This window comes from Eulemur rufifrons, chromosome 15 (genome assembly GCF_041146395.1).
Source record: "Eulemur rufifrons isolate Redbay chromosome 15, OSU_ERuf_1, whole genome shotgun sequence".
Taxonomy (NCBI): domain Eukaryota; kingdom Metazoa; phylum Chordata; class Mammalia; order Primates; family Lemuridae; genus Eulemur; species Eulemur rufifrons.
The window spans coordinates 101870681-101893670 of NC_090997.1; the positions used below are offsets into that span (position 1 = coordinate 101870681).

Genomic DNA, 22990 nt, shown 5'->3' on the forward strand with positions numbered 1-22990 from the left:
CAGAGGCAAAAAAATTCCGTGTTATGCTTAAATCACTCATCTTTCTTGACCACGTGTTACTTATGCTCATATTATCGGTTCAGTCATTACAGGAATTTTAATAAAAGTTCTACGTAGGGTTTCCTGGAAGGTATCCAAAAATCACTTCTAAAATTCTATAAGTTGCATCTAAAGCATAATCCTGTAGCCCTGATAAATCTAGTGGTTATTAAGCCCAAACTGTCTGTGAAGAGAACTTTCTGACCACTGGCATATTATTTCCAAACTTCCTATGCGAATCAAGCAATCTGATAAGTACAGATTTATCTCCTGAGTCGATGAGAGGGGGTGGGAGGTTAGAAGGAAGTAGAAAAGCACAGGAAACTCTCATCGATGGAGTTGGCCTACTTGGGAAAATAACCCTGCTTCTAGAACATTCCAGAGCAAGATTGAGAGAGTGGAGGGAATGAAGGTTGATGAACAGAAGACTTCACATGTGAGGGGATTTTTGCCACCATCGTGAGCACCAAGCTTCACTCTCCCCACTCTCCTGGTTGCCCTCTGAGAAGGCCCTTCCTCGGCACCCAGGGCGGGCAGGCTGGTGGGGCGGGGCGGAGGGCGGAGGGCAGAGGGCGGAGGGCGCCATGGGAACACAGAGGGACTGTTTGCTTTTGAGCTGAAAGGCATGTGGATTGCCCTTTTCTGAGCCCAGAGGAGAGAAAGTATGAGTTCCATTCCAGTGTTCTGGTGATTTTCCTTCTGCAAAAGCCAGGGAGGCTCAGCCTTGACTGCTCCTGGGGGTGAACTGTTACCTGGGGGCTGCGCCTGGGCAGCAGCTGATGGGGAAACAGTGGGTGACGCCTCCCCTCTTTCTCCACTAGACGAATTCTCAGGCTTGGAGACCGACACGGCAACGCCCACGGAAGAGGCCTACGTTATATACGATGAAGGTATGAACCGGGTTTTAAAACATTATCTAGACACTTTCCTTCCTGATCAGAGGATCTTGTTTTAATCACTAAGTGGATGATCTTGGTGGCAGCTCCTTTCAGAACTCTGCACGGCTTGGGGAAGGGCAGGTGGATATGTGCATAACGAGAAACAGCCAACACGGCCCCAGAGAAGTCCCGTGCACTCCCTGTTCCCTCCCTCCTGACCTCCACGGCTCAAGAGATGCTCGAGCTGCCTGTCCAGGAGGCTCCTCCTTCACTGATAAAACTGCTTGGTTTATCCAATGTCCCGGCTTCCTCACTGGCTCTTCTCTTTCTCCTCCTTCCTTTTCTCTGCTTTTCTAATTACATAAAAAATATAGTGCTGTATATGTGTTGATTTCTTACTGTAGAATCTTTGCAAGGGTAAATTTATAAGATTAAGAATACAAAATGCCTTGAACAGCATGGAACAGTCACTCAATGAATGGTAACTCATGTTGTTATTACACTTGAGACCCTGTGATCCTTTTGTATGCTTTAGAAGTCACCTGTGCAGTTGACGGAGTTCACGTAGGAATCTCGTCCCCACCTGGTGCTGGCCTTTGACACCTGGGCTCAGGATTCTCACCTGTGTGCTTCCCCTTTTCTGCTACTCTCCGTAGCTCCAACTGTCTGAAATCACAACTGTGTGAATAATGCCACCTTTGGCACTTTATTTATTCATAATAAAGCTTGATGCAGTGGTTTAATCCAAGGTTTTCAAACAAAAACTGACTTAAAAACAGCAGGTGTCAGAAAGCAAAGGAAGATTTCTTAGCACGTTTGGAAAGATTAACCATCTTTCTTATTGTCTTTGAACAGTTTGAAAGGAGGGCAGAGTTTCATTTTCTTTTTCAAATGTTAAAGGATTAGTTCTTTTAGCAGGATTAATCCCACCTGCCTCCCCAGAAAAAAAAACCATACACAGAAGATAGCTTTTAAGAAAAAATTCTAGTTGATTTTCTGATGTGATCTCTTGTGGCTCTAAAAGGGAGAATGACGCAGGTAGAGAATGGCCTTGAGCCAGTACCATGAGCCGAACCGATGGATTTGAAGATTCTCTCCATCTCTGATAATAAAATTTCATTTTTCTGATCATGTGTGTTTCTTTTTTCCCTTTCTCTCTTTTGTCTGCAGCCACTTTGCTGTGAGGACTGAAATGGGAAGAAATAGTATTTTAGTGGAAACAAACTATGTCTAGGCGTAGCTTTTATTTTAGGCTGTCTGTGTGTGTTTCAGTCTACAGCTGAATCTTAAGACGGCATCACGTGACTGTAAAGGATGCCCCTTTTCTGGCAGGGCCCAATGACAGAGCCTTCGTCTCATTTCAGATTATGAATCTGAGACCTCAAGGCCACCAGCCACCACCACACCTTCGACCACCGCTGCCACAACGACACCAAAGGTCGTCCCAGAGGAAGGCACCATCAGTTCCTTTCCTGAAGAAGAATTTGATCTGGCTGGAAAGAAACGATTTGTTGGTAAGTATAACTTCCTTAATCGGAGACACATGAGTTTTTAACTTTTGCTCTTTGAAAAAGAGCATAACTAATCTCTTGGCCTGGCCAAGGCAGTGCATTTTGAGTTTTCCCAGAGTAAAATTTCCATTTGGGGTAATTTAGTGAGTCAGTCCTGTTGAGATGCATATTAACTTGCTTTCTGCGAAGTCAGAAGCGGGGGAGGATGCAGGAGGACTTTTGGTATCCAACAGAGGACAGTTTGGAGAGGCTGCCTTGTGTAGACTAAGAGTAAGAAACACAAGTCCTCAGGACCAGGGGACATGAGTGTTTTTATTGCAGCTAGCTTTTCTAAGACAAGACTTACCACTAGGCCTGATCTGCTATTGTTGACTAAATTCTTCCTAAAAGGTTAGCAGGTTACAGAATTGAGCCACTAGCGCTTGCAATATTACAGAGCCAAAGCTGTTTTTCTTTAGTTCTTGCCTATAATTTTCATTAGCCTCAAGGATTTGGGCTTTAGAGATTCATCTTACTCTTCTTCACAGTAATTAAAACAATTTCAATAGGAATTTCTCTGTAACTGAACTGTGTTTCATCCTCTTTGCAAATCTTCTTTTCCCATGCCCTTAGCGAACTTCATTAATGAAACAGTTGGATTAATATGTTACTAAGTGGAGACAAGCAACAGCTTAAACCAATATCGCACTTTCTGTTTCCAAAACAAATGTTCTGCCATGAGCAGAGAGCAGCTCTTGCCAGCCGAGATGTAGTGATTGAGTGTCTAAACCACACGGACTTGAGGAACTAGAGTATTAATTTGAGGTAGCATTCCTGAGGCAAGCGCTAATGCTGGCCACGGCGTGCAGCTGCCTGGCTGCGTTCACCAAACGCTGACTTCTCCCTCTGCAGTTCAGTGGCAGGAATCGAAACGCTTTCCGTGCTATTACTGGCTGTTCGCAGAACTCCTCTGCACACTGCAAGGCTTGCTGTTGTCTGGCTGTTTTCCTGTGTCTGTCACTCTGTAAAGCATCATCGCCTCCTCCCCCACACTTCTGGATAAGATCCATCGACAAGTCCTAACAGCCTAATTTCAGACTAATTATTGGAAAATGAAGAAACTAAGAAGTGCATTCAGTGCTAACAGCCAGCTGAGAGTGAGAACCTAGCACTGAAAGATGCAATGGAATCTTCAGAAATTACTAGACGTTGGTACTTGAGAGTCTGGCATGTCAGAAGCCCCAGCCTCATTTCCTTGACATTTCTAACTTCTTAAAGGGCGGGCTGTGAGAAGGAGCTGAGGGCTAGCAGTAGAAAGTCTCCGGTTTGACCCTTACTCAGTGGGCACACCCAGCGCTGGTAGGCAGGCGGTAACATGGGGACATCCATCTGTATCCTTCCTCATTCCCAGGATCTTGTATCCACTGAAATAATGTGTGTAGAAAAGGCTTCGACCTGTCCACAAATGCGAGTAGCTGTTAATACACTGAGAAGCAATGTGGTAGAAAGCTGTCCAGGCCTGGCCTTATGCACAGCTACTCCAGATGGTTGTGGGGGGTTATGAAACTCTAAGGAAGGCCACCCAGGGCTGAGGTTAGAGGCTGTACATCTTGACCAGTATATATATTTTTTCAGTTCCAAGAAAGTTGAGGGAATGAACTGTATTAAGAGAATGCTAGTGAAGTGTAGGGTGGGCCTGACTCACACTTTTCCAAATGTTTGAGCACAGAAAACTATATTACATTCAATTATAGTTTGGGGATCTTTCAAAATCACTTTGAGGATGTAGTCATCGATGTTGGTTATCAGCAGGATCTTTTGAAACCACCAGATTGAAAGATAAAAACACACGGATCCATTAAGGAGAGCTAGGGATGTGCTTTTGAGCTTGGCATTGGGCCTGGGGGCTCTGGAGCCTCTGTCTGGTGGGGAGAGATGGAATGGTGGGTCTCACTCCGTGGAGCAGATGCTGTAGGCCTTCAGCAGTGCAATTGGATATCTCTGTTCCTTTCTAGCTCCTTATGTGACATACCTAAATAAAGACCCGTCAGCCCCGTGCTCTCTGACCGATGCTCTGGATCACTTCCAAGTGGACAGCCTGGATGAAATCATCCCGAATGACCTGAGGAAGAGTGACCTCCCTCCTCAGAATGTCCCCCGCAACATCACCGTGGTCGCTGTGGAAGGCTGCCACTCGTTTGTCATTGTGGACTGGGACAAAGCCACCCAGGGAGATGTGGTAACAGGTATGTCCTAGGCAGAGGGTAAGAGTTCCCATGATCTGTAGGTGGGAAACACAGACCATAAGGGATCGATGGATGAGTAGATGGATGCATGCATGGACAGATGGGGAAGTGGGATGGATGGATAAGTGGATGGATGAATGCATGGACAGATGGGGAGTGGTATAGATGGATGAGTGGATAGATGCATCCATGGATAGATAGTGATGGGACAGATGGATGAGTGGATGGATGCGTGCATGGACAGATAGGGTGGGATGGATGGATGAGTGGATGGATGCATGCATGGACAGATGGGGTGGGATGGATGGATGAGTGGATGGATGCGTGCATGGACAGATAGGGTGGGATGGATGGATGAGTGGATGGATGCATGCATGGACAGATGGGGTGGGATGGATGGATGAGTGGATGGATGCATGCATGGACAGATGGGGTGGGATGGATGGATGAGTGGATGGATGCATGCATGGACAGATGGGGTGGGATGGATGGATGAGTGGATGGATGCATGCATGGACAGATGGGGTGGGATGGATGGATGAGTGGATGGATGCATGCATGGACAGATGGGGTAGGATGGATGGATGAGTGGATGGATGCATGCATGGACGGAGGGGTGGGATGGATGGATGAGTGGATGGATGCATGCATGGACAGATGGGGTAGGATGGATGGATGAGTGGATGGATGCATGCATGGACAGATGGGGTAGGATGGATGGTTGAGTGGATGGATGCATGCATGGACAGATAGGGTGGGATGGATGGATGAGTGGATGGATGCATGCATGGACGGAGGGGTGGGATGGATGGATGAGTGGATGGATGCATGCATGGACAGATGGGGTGGGATGGATGGTGAGTGGATGGATGCATGCATGGACAGATAGGGTGGGATGGATGGATGAGTGGATGGATGCATGCATGGACAGATGGGGTGGGATGGATGGATGAGTGGATGGATGCATGCATGGACAGATGGGGTGGGATGGATGGATGAGTGGATGGATGCATGCATGAACAGATGGGGTAGGATGGATGGATGAGTGGATGGATGCATGCATGGACAGATGGGGTGGGATGGATGGATGAGTGGATGGATGCATGCATGGACAGATGGGGTGGGATGGATGGATGAGTGGATGGATGCATGCATGGACAGATGGGGTGGGATGGATGGATGAGTGGATGGATGCATGCATGGACAGATGGGGTAGGATGGATGGATGAGTGGATGGATGCATGCATGGACAGATGGGGTGGGATGGATGGATGAGTGGATGGATGCATGCATGGACAGATGGGGTGGGATGGATGGATGAGTGGATGGATGTGTGCATGGACAGATAGGGTGGGATGGATGGATGAGTAGATGGATGCATGCATGGACAGATGGGGTGGGATGGATGGATGAGTGGATGGATGCATGCATGGACAGATGGGGTAGGATGGATGGATGAGTGGATGGATGCATGCATGGACAGATGGGGTAGGATGGATGGATGAGTGGATGGATGCATGCATGGACGGAGGGGTGGGATGGATGGATGAGTGGATGGATGCATGCATGGACAGATGGGGTAGGATGGATGGATGAGTGGATGGATGCATGCATGGACAGATGGGGTAGGATGGATGGATGAGTGGATGGATGCATGCATGGACGGAGGGGTGGGATGGATGGATGAGTGGATGGATGCATGCATGGACAGATAGGGTGGGATGGATGGATGAGTGGATGGATGCATGCATGGACAGATGGGGTAGGATGGATGGATGAGTGGATGGATGCATGCATGGACGGAGGGGTGGGATGGATGGATGAGTAGATGGATGCATGCATGGGAGGATGGCGGTGAGTTGGATGGACGAGTGCAGCTGTCTTCTTTCAACAGGATAAAATGTAGGCAACAATGGAAGCATTGTGGGGTAGGGTACCGAGCATTGGATGAAAGTCAGAAGTCCTGAATCCTAGTCCCAGATTGATTTGCTTGACCTTGAGCTAGTTACTTCATCTTCCTGGGCCTTGGTTTCCCCATGTGCAAAATATCATCACATCTCTAACATTCTATAATCTTGCAAATGGCCAGGGAGTCCAGGGAGCTGCTTGTAAGACCAGGTCCTGCAGCGAGGGTGTTGACAGAGCTCCTGCTGTGCTGCCCTGTGTCAGAGTCAACCCTGGGATCGTGCCTCTGCATCTTTCCATGGCTGCTGGGTGCTTCCAAACCAGGCTGGGTGCTTCTCAATTTCTTATGTGGGAACTGAATGTGATGGAACAATTCCCAAGGATCTTCAGCCCTGCTGGGTCTTGGCCTTTGAGATGTTTGTGACTTCATGTGACTCTGCCAAGGATATATTTGAGGATAAATCTTGAAATAAGTTTTTATAGAAAGAGAATCGATATTTTCTTTGAATAATCTTCCTTTGCAAATGATTCCTCCTGGGCCCATGAGCTGTGTAAGAGGAAGGAATATATGTGTGGCATGTTATATGTGTCATGGGCTGGGGATGGTGGCAACGCAGGTTGGAGTTTGACATTAGCTGTCACCATTATGCTAGTGTAGTTCATATAATTCAACATTTCTAGTGCTTTTGTTTTATTTCCCCAAAATTATCTCTTAAAATGAGAAAAAATAACCAAGTATATCCAAAGAATAACTTCTATTGTGGAATTTGCACAGCAGCCCAAAGCCAGGATAAAGGACACAGGGAAAGAATGCTGCTGGGTATGGTGCCAGGGGAGGCTGAAAGGCCTGGGGGTGTGGGGGGCTGCAGCGTTGGGGAGTCTGAGTCTCTGGTGCCAGTCACTCCAGGGTGTGTGCTATGTGGGCTGCTGAGACCAATTTCTGTGAAGTCCAGTATGTTCCTAACAGAATGCACATAAATCAATGGAAGGAGGAAAGCTTGTAGTCAAAACAGCCAGAAAACCCTTTTACTTATTGACTGTGCCTTTTTGAATGGCAATTTTTAAAAGCAAGCAGGCATTGAGAAAAAATAATTGAAAATCTTATTTTAAGCTATTTAGCTTTTGATCTCTTGCATAACAGATATTACTTAACATAAATATATGGCTGTGCCCTGAGCCAAGGGGCTTCGAAGAAACATTGGCTGCAGGACCGGAGCGCTGGCCACATTAAACGTGCCTCCAGGGCTCTTGCAGTGAAAAAAGAGCCTTCAAGGAACTCGTAACACATGCCTCTGAGACACAACTTAGACATGATTTCTGTGTTATCCTGCAGAGGTCGGGCTTCAGAAGCACCCGTGCTCTTGCTCCCCCGGCCACCGGCCATGCATTCCAGGCTGTCCAAAGCTTCCTAGAGACCTCAGTGTCCTTTCATCCTTCGCATACCCTACACCTAATCTGAAACGAAAGCTCAGTGCCCTACTCATGAGTACTCACGACACTGCAGAACAGTGTGGGTGAGCTGTGTACAGGCATCTGGGCCCTCCCAACATAACACCACCAATGCCTGTCCAGCTGCCTGCCATGGAACATGTCAGCACGTGACGCCAGCCCTGCCGTGTGGAGGAAAAGCTGCAGGTCCCACAAGGCTAGGAGAGAAAATAGCAGGAGCTCTTCCCCAGTCAGTAAATCAGGCACCAGCTCTTCCACCTGCAGAACAGGGAAGCTAGGTGGATACGATGACACCCTAAGCCTAAACAGAACAGCTGTCATCGGGACTTCCTGCAGGGCACTTGGACCCTGTTAGCTGTGTGAGATGTAGCTGAATTTCCCTCGCCACTCCCCCTTCGCAAAGGCCAAGTTAGTGTGTAACCAGGTGGTATCCAGACAATGTGAAACCGCCGGGTTCCTGCGTGCAACCTTCCCAAGCCACCCTGAAGGAACGAAGTGATCAGTTCATTAGGAGTGATTCTGTGGGGAGTCACCAACGTGATGACCTCTTGGCTTTTCAGGAGCAGGTCATCCGTTAGTTTTGGGGCCTGGTTTTGATGGGAACCACAGAGAACTTCGGAGTTACACTGTGTTCAGCAAGTATTAATACACTATCAAAACCCCGAAGCCCTCAGAACCCAGGCACAAGGACACACCCTGCACGGGAAGCACAGGGTTCTGATGGAAGCCAGAGTCAGAGAGTCTGAGCCATGCCAGCCCCAGCAAAGCCAGGTGTTGTGGCACAGCTGTGATCTTCCGTCGGCCTCTGGGTGCACCACGGTGAGACGCAGCACCAGCCCGGGCATGCGTGGCTCGACTTCACTGTCGCCACAGCAGGAGGGAACTTGTGGACGGAGCAGCAATACTTCACAGGTTCTCATGAAATATCTGTTGAAAAACAAAAGAATGAACCTCCTCCATGGAAAGGTGCAGAAAGGCTCCAGGGCCCAGTTCGCCTGGCTTCTGGCTCGTCCTTGCCCACCTGTTAGCTGTGTGACCCTAATGAGGGATCACAGCCTGCTCAATCACGTTTACCTCCCAGATGCATTGGAGGCTATCCATCTTCCCTCCTCGTGGCCTTGCGTGATCCAGCTCTCTCAAGCCGTCCATGCCCGTGCGGGCTTACCCACTTTCATCCTGACATTGATGGTGGGGTTTCTCAAGGCTTGGTCCTAGGTCTTCCTTTCTTCTTGCCCTGTCTTCTCTCCCCACAGAGTCTCACCCACGTACGTGGTTTTAATTCTTCCTGGTGATGAGTCAATGATTTATATATAAGTCAAGGTGAGACCTTCCTCTCCTCTGAGCCTCACACAGTAAAATCAGATGCAAACAGGGAAATCACTTGACGTCATCACTGGGATGTCTCCAAAGCATCTCAGACTCAGCGCATAAAAAGTCAAAGCCACGGTCCTTGGATCCTCAAGCCTGGCCTTTGTCTGCGTTTCCTGTTGCAGGGAATGGTTTCGCTTTCCACATGTTGTGCAAGCCTGAAGCTTTGGAGTCTTCTTCAAATCTCCTTCTTTTATCTCACCTCCATATTCAGTTCGTCAGTGTTACCTCCCCAATTTCTCTGGACCCCATTCATTTCTCTCCAGTGACGACCGTGTTAATCCAGCAGTTGCCATGTCTCTCCTGGCCACGGCGAGAGCTGTCTGACTAGACTGTCCCCCTCCACGCCCACGGTCCACAGCCAGGCCGTTCTCTCTCTGCGCAGGAGAGGTGCACTGAAGATGCACACCTGTGTCACCCCTGTAATGTCTTTCCCTTTCTTTTATAATGAAAAGCAAATGCCTAGCATGTCCTAAAGGCGTTCCCTAGTTTTTCTGTTCTGTGCTGCTTCATCCTTAGCTCCTGCCCGTCCCTAGCCCTGCCACTCCCAGGCCCCAGGCATATGCCTCCTGCTGGCTCCTCCCTCCTTTGCATCTCGCCCAGGGATTCCCTGTACCTGGGGCCCTTCCCACCTCCTACCACACCTTAACTGCTTCTCATCCTTCAGAGATCAGCTCCATTTTTGGGACCTCAGGGAAGCTCTTCATGTCCTCCATGGGGTCAGCTCTCCCTACACACCCTCCTGAAGCACCGTGGACTGGCCCTGCAGAGCGCCCATGCCACCATATGCTCCGTCTGTCTGTGCACCCTGCTGCTCCAGGAATTCGTGGTCACTATTTTATCCCCATGCGTAGTGTAGTGTCTGGCAAACAGTAGTCACATAATAAATACTTGCTGGATGAATCAATGAATGTGAACCCAGACAAGATATTTAACCCATCGCTAAGACTCAGTGTCCTCACATGTCAGAATGGGGATAGCAGTGCCTGCACACTAGGATCGTGAGAATTAATCCAAATAAAACTTAAGCGAAAGTGCTTAGTGTAAGGTTTGGCATATGCAAATATTTTCTTTCTCTGTGTACACATGAGAGACCTACCATGAAGGATGTGCTGAGCTGTGGTATAGACTTCACTTTGCCTCCTGGGGCAGCCGTGAAGGCTGGGCAGGTGTCAGGGCTTAGGGCCACCTGCCGAGGTCTGACACCAGCAGATGAGACAGCAGGTTGGATGGAAAGAAGCGCTGCCTGACAGCTGTAGTTAGAGAAGGCAAGGGCGGGCGCAGGTACTCAACAAGGAGCGGTCAAAGGACAGCCTTCACCAATGGGCGAGGGGTCGCTGGGAGTCTGGGGTCTTTCAGCCACACACACATGCATAGGATTCACTCCCAACACTCTTGGCTTCCTGTGCAGGACAGTTGTATATTGTCTCTACCCGGAAAATCTTAAATATGTGTGTGGAGGTCGCTCTTTTTTTCTTCTGCTTTTTTTCCTCTGTGCGGTGAAGACTAGATGTGCTCTAATTCTGAGGAGATGGGGGAGGCCAGGAATGAGGGGTGCAGAGAAGGAAGAGAAGTGGTGAGCTAGCAAGTTGTCAGGAGCTGCTTTTATTCATTGTCCCCATCTGGATTCACCAGGAGGTGCCATCGTTATGTTCCACCCTGTCCCGAGGGGCTTGCTGTGCCTCAGTTTCTCCCACAGCGTCAGTCTCGGCTTCGCCTCACTGTGTGCCTTCTCACCGGGTTACAGCTTCTGTGTAACTCGGTCCCTCAGCGCTCACTGGGTTCCTCCCTGTTTCCGTGTTCAGGTTACCTGGTTTACAGCGCGTCCTATGAAGACTTCATCAGAAACAAGTGGTCCACTCAAGCTTCATCCGTGACTCATTTGCCCATTGAGAACCTGAAGCCAAACACAAGGTATGATGTGTCAGTCTTTTAGAAACAAAAGATGAGACCATGTGCATGGTCACAGAGACCCTTTGGTTGAAAATGAAAGGGTTAATCAAAATGTTTTTATGATTTCTTTGAATTCTCTGCTTAGTTCTCACAGAATGTCGATGAATGCTTACCATATGTCATGTCGTTTTCTTAGGAGAAATTACTGTATGTATTGTAATTGTTAGGTGTTTGTCTTTATATTTTATTCCCCATTTTCCTAAGCACTACCTGCCATTGGGAAAAGAAAATTGTTCTGTGTGTTGGAAGAGAATTGGTCCATTTTCAGTCACCCATGTGGTGGCATTAGGCAATGCAACTTCATATGTGACATTCATGGAGCAGCAGTTGCTAAGCATTTTAGTTAACTGGTACTCAAACTCTATGACATAGAAGCTCACACCATTCCAGGAGGATGCTTTGCACATAGAGATAAAGGTTACAAACATGCCTTCCTCAGCGGGAGCGGCTGGCTGGCCAGAGCACCATGCTGGAAGCCAGTTTACAGCCCTCAGTGCAAAGTAGGCAAAACTGGCTGCCAGGGGTACAGAGAGAGTGATGTTCATCCCTCTTTTGTGCTCTCTGGTGTTGATAGCTGTGGCCGTCAGAAAGCTGCTCTGGTGGGTGAACGTGGTGGTCAAGCAGTGGTGCACTGGTAAACTGGCTTTCTGGAAAACAAGTCCCCGGTTGGTAGCGTTTTCCAATTTCTGTGGTGTAAATGCTCCCACCCTGGCAATTTCAAGCCGCCATGGGCTGGCAGAGTTCTTGTGTTTAGCAATGACTCTGCAGCCTGTGTGAGCAGCTCCAGCATGTGCCGCAGTGCCCAGCCACCATGTGTGCCGAGCAGAGGGCGCAAAGTGACGATGGCACCCAGCCCTCTGCTTTCCTACACGGGCGGGGGACAGAGAAGGCTGAACCAAAATTCGCTCATGAAATGCAAGTGTGGGAAAGGGGGTAGAATCCGGACGTTAACCACGGGTGTGGGGAGACTGCTGAACGAGCTGAGGATGTTCCTCGGCACATTTTAACGTGCCAGTTGGGCTCTCTTGCACTGAGCTTTCATAAACCATGATGCATTTCAGGATCTGGCAAATAAATAGCAAATGGTAAAATAGGAAACTGAGAAAGCACTCTTCTTTATTTTTCCATAATAGTAATGGAAAATTGATTAACTAGAGAAAACAAAAATAACAAAATTAGAGAAAATGGGGTTCACATCCGTTGGCTTTATTGTGTGCAGAGTGACAATTTGTAGCACAGCTGCAGCGTCAAAGAGCTGAAGGCCTTCGGGAATTTTGGCCCCAGAGCTACTTGCCGTGGAGCTTGAACCCAGCCTCCCGACTCCCCCAGCCCAGCGCTCCTCCACAGCCCTGCTGCCGGGCTGAAGTTGCGTTTTGAGTCAGGTCGGGGCATGATTGTGTAGGATGGTGCAGTATTCCTTCCTGCAACAGGTATTCAGTCAGTGCTTGCTGTGCACGTACTCAGTGCCAGGTGCCCGTGCCAGGCTGGGGCAGGGTGGGTGGCGTACACACCGCCCCGTCCTGGAGGGGCTTATGGTCTGGTAGAGGAGACAGATTCTTTTTATAAACACCCGCGGGTCAGTGTGGTGAGAGAGGAGCACGTGGGCTTGGGGAATACACAGCAGGGGGATTTATTTCCTTCTGAGCATGCGGTGGAGAAGGCAGTCAGGCGGCTTCTCAGGGGATGTAAGGTCTGAACAGTCAGAACCAGGTAATTGGGAGAAAAGGTGGGTACCATGGGGCCAAATGGCTGCAGGCAGAGAGGATGCCCCAGAGAAGGGCATGTTCTGGGAAGCAAAGGAGCCCAGTTTGGAGTGAGGGGCGAGGGTGAGGCAAGGCCAGACAGACCAGTGCCAGAGTCCTCTGGGTCCCTGGTCGCATCACAGCCGCCATTCTACCTTCTGCCCATGAGGTCTGCCGCTGCTCCTGCAAACATTTCCTCAAACCCACTGCATGGCTGCTAAGTTTCACACCAAGGAAAGTGAGAATGTGATGTGAGAACTCTCACTTTTTTCCAGCATTGCTGGACCGTGGTGGGCTCACTTTGGCATCTGCGTCCTCATGCTCATGACGGCCCCCAGGAACGGGCATTATCTGCCATATCCACCAGCCTGAGCCCCGCATCAGTCTTTGGAGTCTGCGTATAATCCATACTTAAAGTACACAGATTTGTCACTATTGAAGCTTTTCAAAAGAAGGTGCCGAAAGCTCGTATAGGAAGGCAAGGCAGCAAGGCGAGATTGCTTCTGTTACTTGGAGACTATTCGGAGTAGGAAACAATGTATTGTAGTCCATAGAAAATGCTTAATGTGGTTTTTGAAAATGGGATTTTACTTTTTTCATAATTTCATGTTGTTTTTCAGCTCAGTATATTTAAATTTCCTTGACACAGTAAGTGAAGTTCAAATGGAAATATGTCTTTGGAATTGGCACATGTGAGTTTCTGGAGGACTAGAATCACTGCCTCAGTAGGGAAGGTGGGGTTGGAGAATTCCTAGGTGTCAGTGGTAAAACAAAACTGATACCAACACGTGCATGTGAATAGGCTCCCTCAGCCTCTCCGTTGTCCCCTTTGCCACCTCCCCAGTTGCACAGCAGTGTGTCCCTCTGTGGAGCTCAGGATGGGGTTAGGGTGGTCCCAGCAATGGCTTGAGAACTCTCTAGCAGAAATGTCCGCTGCAGCCCCTGGATTTGTGTCCTTCCTTAGGTTTTGATTTCCTTTTTTAAAAGAAAGTATCTGTGAAGTTTGACCGAGCTCACCGATGTATGCCAAACCCACTGCTTGAATTGCCTACGGAGTTTTGCCTTAAATAACTCCACAACCACTGAATAAAAGTATGCATAACTGGGAAAACACGAACTGCTGAGTGCATTGAGATTTGGAAACTCATATGTTCTTAATTGTGCATATGTTTTTTTAAAAAATTGAAATTTAAAAAAGAATACTTGTAAATGAAATGTGAATGATGTAAGATGACTAATTTTACCCAGTAGCTTTTCTTTACTTTCTGTGTAATCATACCCAACATAAAATAGCTCTATGTACCACAAGGCCAGAGGCGGCCTTGGCCATCTCAGCAGCCCGGAAGGCTCCGTGCTAGGGCCACTGGTGCAGCAGGCGTAACCCTTTGTTCTCTACACGTAAATAATTCACCTTTTTAAAATTTAATGCATTTTAATTAGTGCATATAATCTGTGTGCCTGACTTAAATAAATAATTCTGTAGCATTTAATTGTGACATTCTTGCTGGCCCAAAGCCAGAGGAAAAGGCTCCTTATGAACTCTCTAAAATGACAGAGCCACCACCACCAGGATTCTTTACACCCCTTTACCTGTGAGTAGTTAAGTACTAAGAGAGCACATAAACATCTGGAATTCCGGAGGAGGAAAAAACAAAGATTAGGAATAAATGTCGTGGGTCACAACTGTGGTGTTGGTCGCCAGTGTTTTTCTAACCACTACTCCTTGTCTTTTAGCTGTAAAAGTGCAAAGTGAGATGCGTGGAGACCCAGTCTCCCTCTAGACGAGCTAGCTGACTCAGACAGTGTGCTTTCTAGCACATTCTCTGTTCCAAGGCAGAGTTCAGCTCTACAGCAAAGCCTCTCTCTCCAGGCCTTTTCCTGTTCCCTTTCCTGGACTTGTTTTTCTTTCCTTGAGGCACAGAAGCTCAAAACTCAGTGACTTTTAAGGCAGCCCATTCCTAGCTGCAGAGCCAACCATAGCACTTCTCATGCGCCCAAGATGTCATTGTTGTGCTAGTTGTGTGGAGGCCAACCTCTGGCCCCGTTCGCCTCTCTCTGCCAACCACGGGTTGCATCATTGCTGGTTGGAACATTCTGCTTTTCCACGTGGACTCTAGTGATAAGAACCAGGTTACAATTTGAATTCTGCTCGGTAGTGTTTTGCTGCTTCAACTTCTCCCTCTGGAGCTGTCGAGCTCCAGCTGGGACCTGGGTCTTAGGCTGTGACGAGAGCAGGGTCAGAGGGGACGTCTCATCTGGGGGAGCCGAGGAGAGCCTGCGCTGAGCAGGGGTGGTCCCAGGGCTCTGAGGAGCACACGTTCTCCCGCCCGCTTGTCCAGTACGCCCCTCTGTTCCCGCCAGGCTCGCAGCTATGCCACGGTAATTGTATTATTTAGAAATGTTATTCAAAAATGAGAAGGTTCAGAAAAACACAAAGAACCATTATTGGTGTACGCCTTTGTAAAAATCAGGACTCAAAACCTGCCAGTAGTTTCAGAATCTGTTTCATTACACAGAAACCAAATTTCTCTTTCAAAAGATCTTTTTTCCAATTCCAGGTATTATTTTAAAGTTCAAGCCAAGAATCCTCACGGCTACGGACCTGTCAGCCCTTCAGTGTCATTTGTCACGGAGTCAGGTACGAGTGATTCACATTCTTATTTGTTTGTTTGCTTCTTAAAAATTAAATAAAAAATCTAGAATAATGACTGCAATAGAGTAAACATTAAAGAAATAAAATCCTTACTTTTCTATTTAATAAGCTCACATTGGATATCTCTTTCCAAAATAAACATTATTTTCTTTGTGCTGGATTAAAACTTGGATAAAAAAAATTAAAAGTAGTCTTCACTGGCTCTCTGAGGAACAGAAAAGTCAAATTCCAATGAAAGGAAAAAATCTAGTTTTTAACCATGTAGGAAAGATAAGTTCAAGTCTATTTGTACAAAATTTAGTTGCAGAGTTCAAAAAAAATTTTTTTTTATTGCAAACAGCTGAAGAGCATATAGTCTTGCGGTCTGAGAGACAGCTGCTTCTCCACCGAGCCAAGTCTCTGAGATGCCTCCTCTACTAGGAAGCAGAGATGTCTTTACTTAATATTGAGAGTTTAATGAAGACATCATTCACTCATAAGCAATGTCACTTGGAGCATGTCCTTGCATTTTGGGGTGCTGGTGAGCAGAGCTCCCTGACTCTTCTATAAAATGTTCCTATGGCCCATGGGCTGAGGCACACTGCCCCGCTGCGACAATTCTTGGGTTAAAACTTTTCTGTATAGGAAGCCAAACCGGGTTCAGACCAACCCAGCCAAGCCGGCTCTGCACCCAGATGCCTCTCACTTCCGTTTGGTTAGGTGACTTCCTAGATGTAGCCTGGTCCCAGAAAATGTGTCACTGGAAGATATTTTTAAGTATAATGATTTAAAATATACTGAATCAAAATATGTGGGAGAAAAAAGTGTTTTATGAGAATATGCTTTATACCAGAAATTCAGGCAAAGGACCTCAAAAGTGTTTTTACCTATTTTATTTAAGGAATGTGTTTCTTGTTAGTAATTAAGAAAGATAAAGAGAAAACCATTGTCGGTGGATAATTTGCTAAATTACGGAATGTGTCTGTGTTTACGGCTGCATTTCTCTTTGCAGGGAGACCTGCACAGTATACCTTTTGCAGCCATCAGAATTGTCATGATAAAGGTCTATGGAAAAAAAATAATTCAAGCCTAAAAAGCTATCAATAATAAACCTGAAATCTGAGAGTAGAGAGGGATTCATTACTTGTAATTTCTGGGACTGCGATGTAAACTTTTGGGAAGACAGCTGTCTTCTCCCTTTTCCCGAGGAAAGCTCCCGGCTCATCCTTTATGGTCTCCAAGGGGTGGGTGGTGAAAATTCAAGGCCCCACCTCGCCTCTGCTAAGAATGTCTGGGTGAGGCCCAGGTAACTCACTGCCAGGGAGCTCCCGGGAGACCCGGTAATCTTGGTTCAATCAGTTTATTCAACTCTCTCCTTCATTGTGTGCCACCTTGCTGAAAGAGGTTAGGTGAGCAACAGGAATTATCAAGTAACTGAACTGTGGCATTTGCCACACATAATCTAAAAATTAGTCTGTGAAGTGACTGTAAGTGTGTAATGTAGGCTGTGCCACGAGGTCAGGTTTTTGTTGTTTGTGCTGTTGTTTTGCCTTGTTCCCCTCCACCTGGACATGGAGTATTTGGGATTGACCTTGAGAAGTTCAGAGCAGGAGAGCGAAGCAAGCATTTTACCCTGACAGCTGCAGCGTGTCCCTGTGTTTTGTGGCTGACGGACGATGCCAAAGTAAATGGTCTGTGCACAGGGCGGCACAGGGCGACCCACAGCTTCTAGGTAAATAACAAGGCAATATAACTAGAAAAGAGTATTTCTCAAAAGGAAATGCTTAGAAAACAAAAGTTAAGGAAAAACTTTGGCATCTATCAAATAAACTTTATTTTTTGTCTTTATTCCAGTTTGGTTAGCTCTTGAAATTACAACACACATTTCAACAGTTGTATGGTTGTGAAATATGATGCTAAATCAGTTATTTCTTTTTCATTCTGCAGATAATCCTCTGCTTGTTGTGAGGCCACCTGGTAAGTTTCTCTTCTTGATAATTTTGATGTTCTGGTAATTAGGTTGAATATTGAATATGAGATTGCTATGATTACTCACAAGTAGAAATGCTGGACCATTTTTGCATTTTCATAATTTTCTGACAACTTCTATGGTTTCCTTGCACTTTTCATCCTGATCTATGGAAGAGAATGACTTGGGAATTTTTTAATAGGGCCACAGTAGTTAATGCCTATGAAAATCCATTATAGTGTAGCCAATATCTATGAAATAGATACTTTGTTTACATAACCCCTTTGAATATTTTAAATTACTGAAAAGATAGCAGAATACATTAAGTGTACAGCAACATTTTGCTTTGTTTTTCATACAAAGTGAGAAAGCCCTGTTGCTTAAGTGCAAGACAGGTCTTATGAGTGGCAGGACGCGGAGTCTCTGCTGAGGGCCAGGAGGATAGGAGAGCACACCCCAGAAGACCAGCTCTGCCAGAGCAGCTTATTTTCCTTAAGGCTTCAGGGGCTTTTGTTAACTCTGGGGATCCCTTCTTGAAATGCAAATACCTTAAATATGCTCAGGTTAGGGGAACCTCCCCCCAGTTATACTTTAGTACTAAAAAGACAGAAAGAGAAAGAGGGTGGGAAAACTTTGCTTAGAATACCCTGCAAGGAGGGGAAGGCCCAGTGAGTAAGTCCAGTTTCCTGGTACTTTGGGCAAAAATAAACACATGGAATGTCATACCTTAGCACTGTGTTCTGTGTTGTCAAGGCGGTGAGCCCATCTGGATCCCGTTTGCTTTCAAACATGACCCCGGCTACACGGACTGCCATGGCCGGCAGTATGTGAAGCGGACGTGGTATCGAAAGTTTGTGGGAGTGGTTCTTTGTAACTCACTGAGATATAAGATCTACCTCAGTGACAACCTGAAAGGTAGGTCTTTGAGGCTGGGTGGTGTGGAAGGTGTGGAGAATTTGTGTTGTATCAGGTGCTGAGGTGACACAGCAGGTGCATCAGATGCATCTGAGGCCTGGATCTATCACTGTGGCTCACTCTGCCTCAGCTACAAACCAGCTTCACGGGCTCTACTTTGGGGAGACTAATTTTTGCATTGGCACCCAAAAATATGTGTTTAAAAATCTACTATGTCTTAGAAATGAGGTCCAAAATTCTGTTAGGAATGGAAAGGCCTGCTTTCTTTGCCATTAATTCAATAATAATAGGTACGAGTAGTGTAAGGCGGAAGAATTGAGGAAAAGTCCCCTGCTACAGCCACAACTTTACAGAGAAAAGTGTAGGTGTTGATACGTGTCAGCGGCACTGTTGGCTCTGTGTCCAAAGAAGAATCACATTGTTTCCATCATGGTGTGGGCTTAAAACAGAGAATAACATGAGTACCTTGAACCAGTAACACTTCGAAATGTTGTGTCTATCCAGCTGGCTGTGCAAACTTTTTTTTTATTCAAAACCTGCACAACTTTTTTATTTTTAATGTATACATTTTTAATACTTACCCTCAGCTTGTCTGTATTTTATCAGTGATTAGTTTTTTTCAATTTTTAAATTATTTTTTCTTGCTAGGTGTGATCATTTAAAGACAGTGTCCTCCCATCCCCCACCCTGGCGGTTTCTGTGTACGTGCCTTTCCCAACAGCCACAGTCTGTTTATCTCTCTGCCTTTTCCTTTCTCTTCCACCGCCACTCTTTTCCTCACCCGCTTCAGAATTCCTGGGAGAGGTTGCATAGCCACGTCCAGTGACCCAGGGTTGGGAGACACAACTTCGCCCTACTGTGCAGCTGTGGTTCAGCACCACGGACAGCGCCCCACCCCACAGATGCACCCTCCTAGCTATATGTGAAAATAGGTCTTCTCTTTTTATAGACTTTCCTGCCTTTCATAACTATTTTGTAATACAGTCTCTGACTCCTGTAGTTTTCTCTATTCTTTTCTTAAAACTAAGGAGTAGAAAGATCTACCATTTATAGGTTGAAACTGCCTATGATATTAATACTGTGATTTCCACTTAGTGAACATTCATTAAGTATTTAGCATACATGATCTTGCTAAATTCTTACAACCTTTATGAAATTGGTGACATTATCACCATTTTTCAGACATGGAAAGTATGGCATACACAGTTTCTGTGTCCAATTCAAATGATCTCCAAAGCTTGTGCAAACTCCTAAGCCAGCTGTGGCATTCTTTGACTGTGACTGACTCACTGTATTCCTTTATGCAGATACATTCTACAGCATTGGAGACAGCTGGGGAAGGGGAGAAGACCACTGCCAATTTGTGGATTCACACCTTGATGGAAGAACAGGGCCTCAGTCCTATGTAGAAGCCCTCCCTACCATTCAAGGTAACGCAAACAAGTGCCTGGTGTATTGCACTGGGGGGTGCAGGGGGAGGGTTAACATAAGGAGGAAATTCACTGTAGCTCAGCCTTTGTTTTATCATTGGAAGATGGAGGCTGGGAACACTTTAGATCATAAAACTAAAGAATGAACAAAATACTGCATGTGTTGGGCGCAGGGAGCCTGGAGGAGGCAGGGATACAAAGGAATATATAAGGCATCGTCTCTGCTCTCAGGAACATGCTCCACAACTGGGAGGAGAAAAGAGAGATGTGAAAAGGTAACTAAGAGTGAACACCTGCAAGAAGAGATAATGACAGGAGTTTTGCCATGATTGTGCCATTGTCAGGTGATTGTGCACATAGTAGTCATTCTATGAATTCAAAGGAGGCAAATCTCTTGAGGCTGTTAAGGAAGGTTCCTGGAAGAGCCAGAGTCTGGGCTGAGTCCTGTGGACTGGCTGAGCGTACAGAGGTTGCAGGGCCTTCCACGTGGGGAACGGCATGAGCGAAGGTGGGGAAGGCACAGATGGACACACACTAACCCACAGTGGTAGTTTCAGGAGCTTGTTTCATTGTGGCACGATTCAGTGAGGACAAGTTTGCTAATCTCAGAGGTTACCAACTTGTAGTGCATTATAACTCCTGCAACTCTCCAAAAAATAAACAGAGTGGCCAAATAAATTCCAGCACTTTTTTTTAATTATGCACTTGGCTCTTAGTGATCAGGAGTTTTCAGGACATGAGACGTTCTGATCTAACACATTTTTTAGCTTGGGAAAAAACACTCTAGGCTGGTACACAAATTACCCATTTTCAAAGAATTAAAAAATAGTAAAATATACGAAGCAGTAAAGTAAGTGTTTTAGTCACAGTTCTCTCATCCAGAGAAAAAAAACCAATAGGATGGATGCACCTATCTACTGAGAGATTTATTTTAAGGAATCAGCTCCTGTAATTTTGGAGACTGGCAAGTCCAAAATCCGCCGCGCAGGCTGCCAGGCTGGAGAAGAGCTGATGCTGCAGTTGAAGCCCAAAGGCGTCTGGAGACAGAATTCCCTCCTCTTCAAGGGGGGGATCAAGCCTTTGCTATTCAGGCCTTCAACAGCTTGGATGAGGCCAGCCCGTGGGGGATAATCTGCTTGATTCAGTCTGGTGGTTTAAATGTTAATGTCTTCTAAGAAATACTTCACAGAAACATCTAGAGTAACATTGTATCAAATGTCTAGCCTTGCCCAGTTGACACATAAAATTAACCATCACAGCAAGTAATTTTTTCAGGACCTTGCCGTCCCCCCGGGATGCAGTTACGTGCACTGTGCGAAGCCCCCTGCATTTCTGTGACTGTGTCACTGTACTGGCTCTGCACAGAGGTGCGGGGTGTTCAGTTCACGGGCTGCAGAGTGGCAGGCAGCCATTTATTTGCCAAAGATGAGAGCTGTGGTTGGGTTTGCAGAAACATTTTGGAGAGGTTGGAGCTGCCCTTCTACATAAATGGAAAAACAGTCAGAAATAGTACAGGATTCTTTCCTTTGAGATATTGCCTAGAAAGAGCTGAAAGTCCACCACAGATTCCAGGGATTAAGGATGGAGGATTGAGGTCCGGCCAGGTTGGAGGCCCAAGGCTCTGTGAGAGCCAGGTGGGATCTCGTTCAACATTGTTGCCCAACCTGGGGCCTGCCCGCCGTGAGTGCCCACTAGGGGTTGGCTAAAATCGTCTTCTTTCTTGGAGAGAGAGAAAGAGACAGGGCGCTAATGATCACTCTTTCCTGCCTGTGTTACACATGCGTGGGGACTGGATTATCCCACAGATCTTCTTGGGATAAACCTCACAGGCTTAGTGACCCCACATAAAAATGATTCGTTTTGTTTGGAGGTCACACTTTGTCGTAAGAGCAACTTAGCAGAGGTCTCCTGTCTGAAAGCTTGCGAGGATGAGAATTTTCCCCATTGATTCACGTGCCTCTGATGCCTTTTCTTCTCCTCCCTTCCCGTGACCCGTCCAGGTTACTACCGCCAGTATCGCCAGGAGCCTGTCAGCTTTGGCCACATTGGCTTTGGAACCCCCTACTACTACGTGGGCTGGTACGAGTGTGGGGTCTCCATTCCAGGAAAGTGGTAACCACAGGACTGTCGCTCCGCAAGCTGGCCCTGCCCAGCCCCATCAGCTAACTGGCACTGGGGGCTGTGAGCAGAAGTCAGATGGCATCCCCAGCCCTGCTGTGGCTGCCCGGCTGTCAGGAAGGCCACAGGGTGGACACTGGACATTCTGGTCATCTTCAGTCTGGAACTCAGTCCCATTTCTCGGCCTAGACTACAAACAGAATTCAGTTTTGCTGTTAACTTCTCTTCTCCGCATTGTTTGTTTATAGTAAGCACGTCCCAGAGACATCAGAAACCAGCAGCTGATTCAGTGTGATTTCCAGACTTTTAAGGCACAAAATTCGGACACTTTTGTATTTTCAGGAACAGCATAAGCACACTGTGCTTGCTTTATGGAATGCTACATGCTTTCTGTTTTTCTCATTTTGGACTCCTCCAAAACTAGGTGAATTTAAGCTTCAGGTCTCTTTGTTTGCAATAGAACTGAATTACTAAGAACATCGCCAAAGAAAATATATCCTACTTTGAGATTTATTCTATGGACCTACCCACTGCTAGACTAAATGTATCAAATCTTATTTGTAAATTCTCAATTTTGATATATATATGTATATATGCATATACATATCCACACTTGTCTGCAAGAATATTGATTAAAATTGCTAAATTTGTACTTGTTCACTAGATAAATGTGTGTGGGACTTCTTGGATAAAGGTACTGTTTCTTAACATCTTTTGGAAGTGTCTGAGGACACGGGCTCTGCCCACAGCCGCGGCGGGGAGGTGCGCATCTTCGTGTGGATGCGGCTGGGCTCTGGATGCTGGGGAGGCTGAGTGATGTCGTGTCGGGACTAGATCGGGCCCCACCACGCACGGC

The 22990-nt window shown here is 46.7% G+C and overlaps 1 protein-coding gene across 1 annotated transcript in view; it reads left to right on the plus strand.

The window, feature by feature from the left end:
• Positions 1–22766, plus strand: part of FNDC1 (fibronectin type III domain containing 1) — an 88416-nt gene extending 65650 nt beyond the window's left edge. Inside the window, exons 16-24 of the mRNA XM_069487852.1 lie at positions 861–929; positions 2282–2431; positions 4423–4653; positions 11181–11289; positions 15629–15708; positions 17650–17679; positions 18425–18586; positions 19894–20016; positions 22017–22766. Of these exons, the coding sequence (XP_069343953.1) occupies positions 861–929; positions 2282–2431; positions 4423–4653; positions 11181–11289; positions 15629–15708; positions 17650–17679; positions 18425–18586; positions 19894–20016; positions 22017–22132 (1070 nt within the window). The 3' untranslated portion in view covers positions 22133–22766. The remainder of the gene's footprint in view (positions 1–860; positions 930–2281; positions 2432–4422; positions 4654–11180; positions 11290–15628; positions 15709–17649; positions 17680–18424; positions 18587–19893; positions 20017–22016) is intronic.
• The last annotated feature ends 224 nt before the right edge of the window (positions 22767–22990 follow it).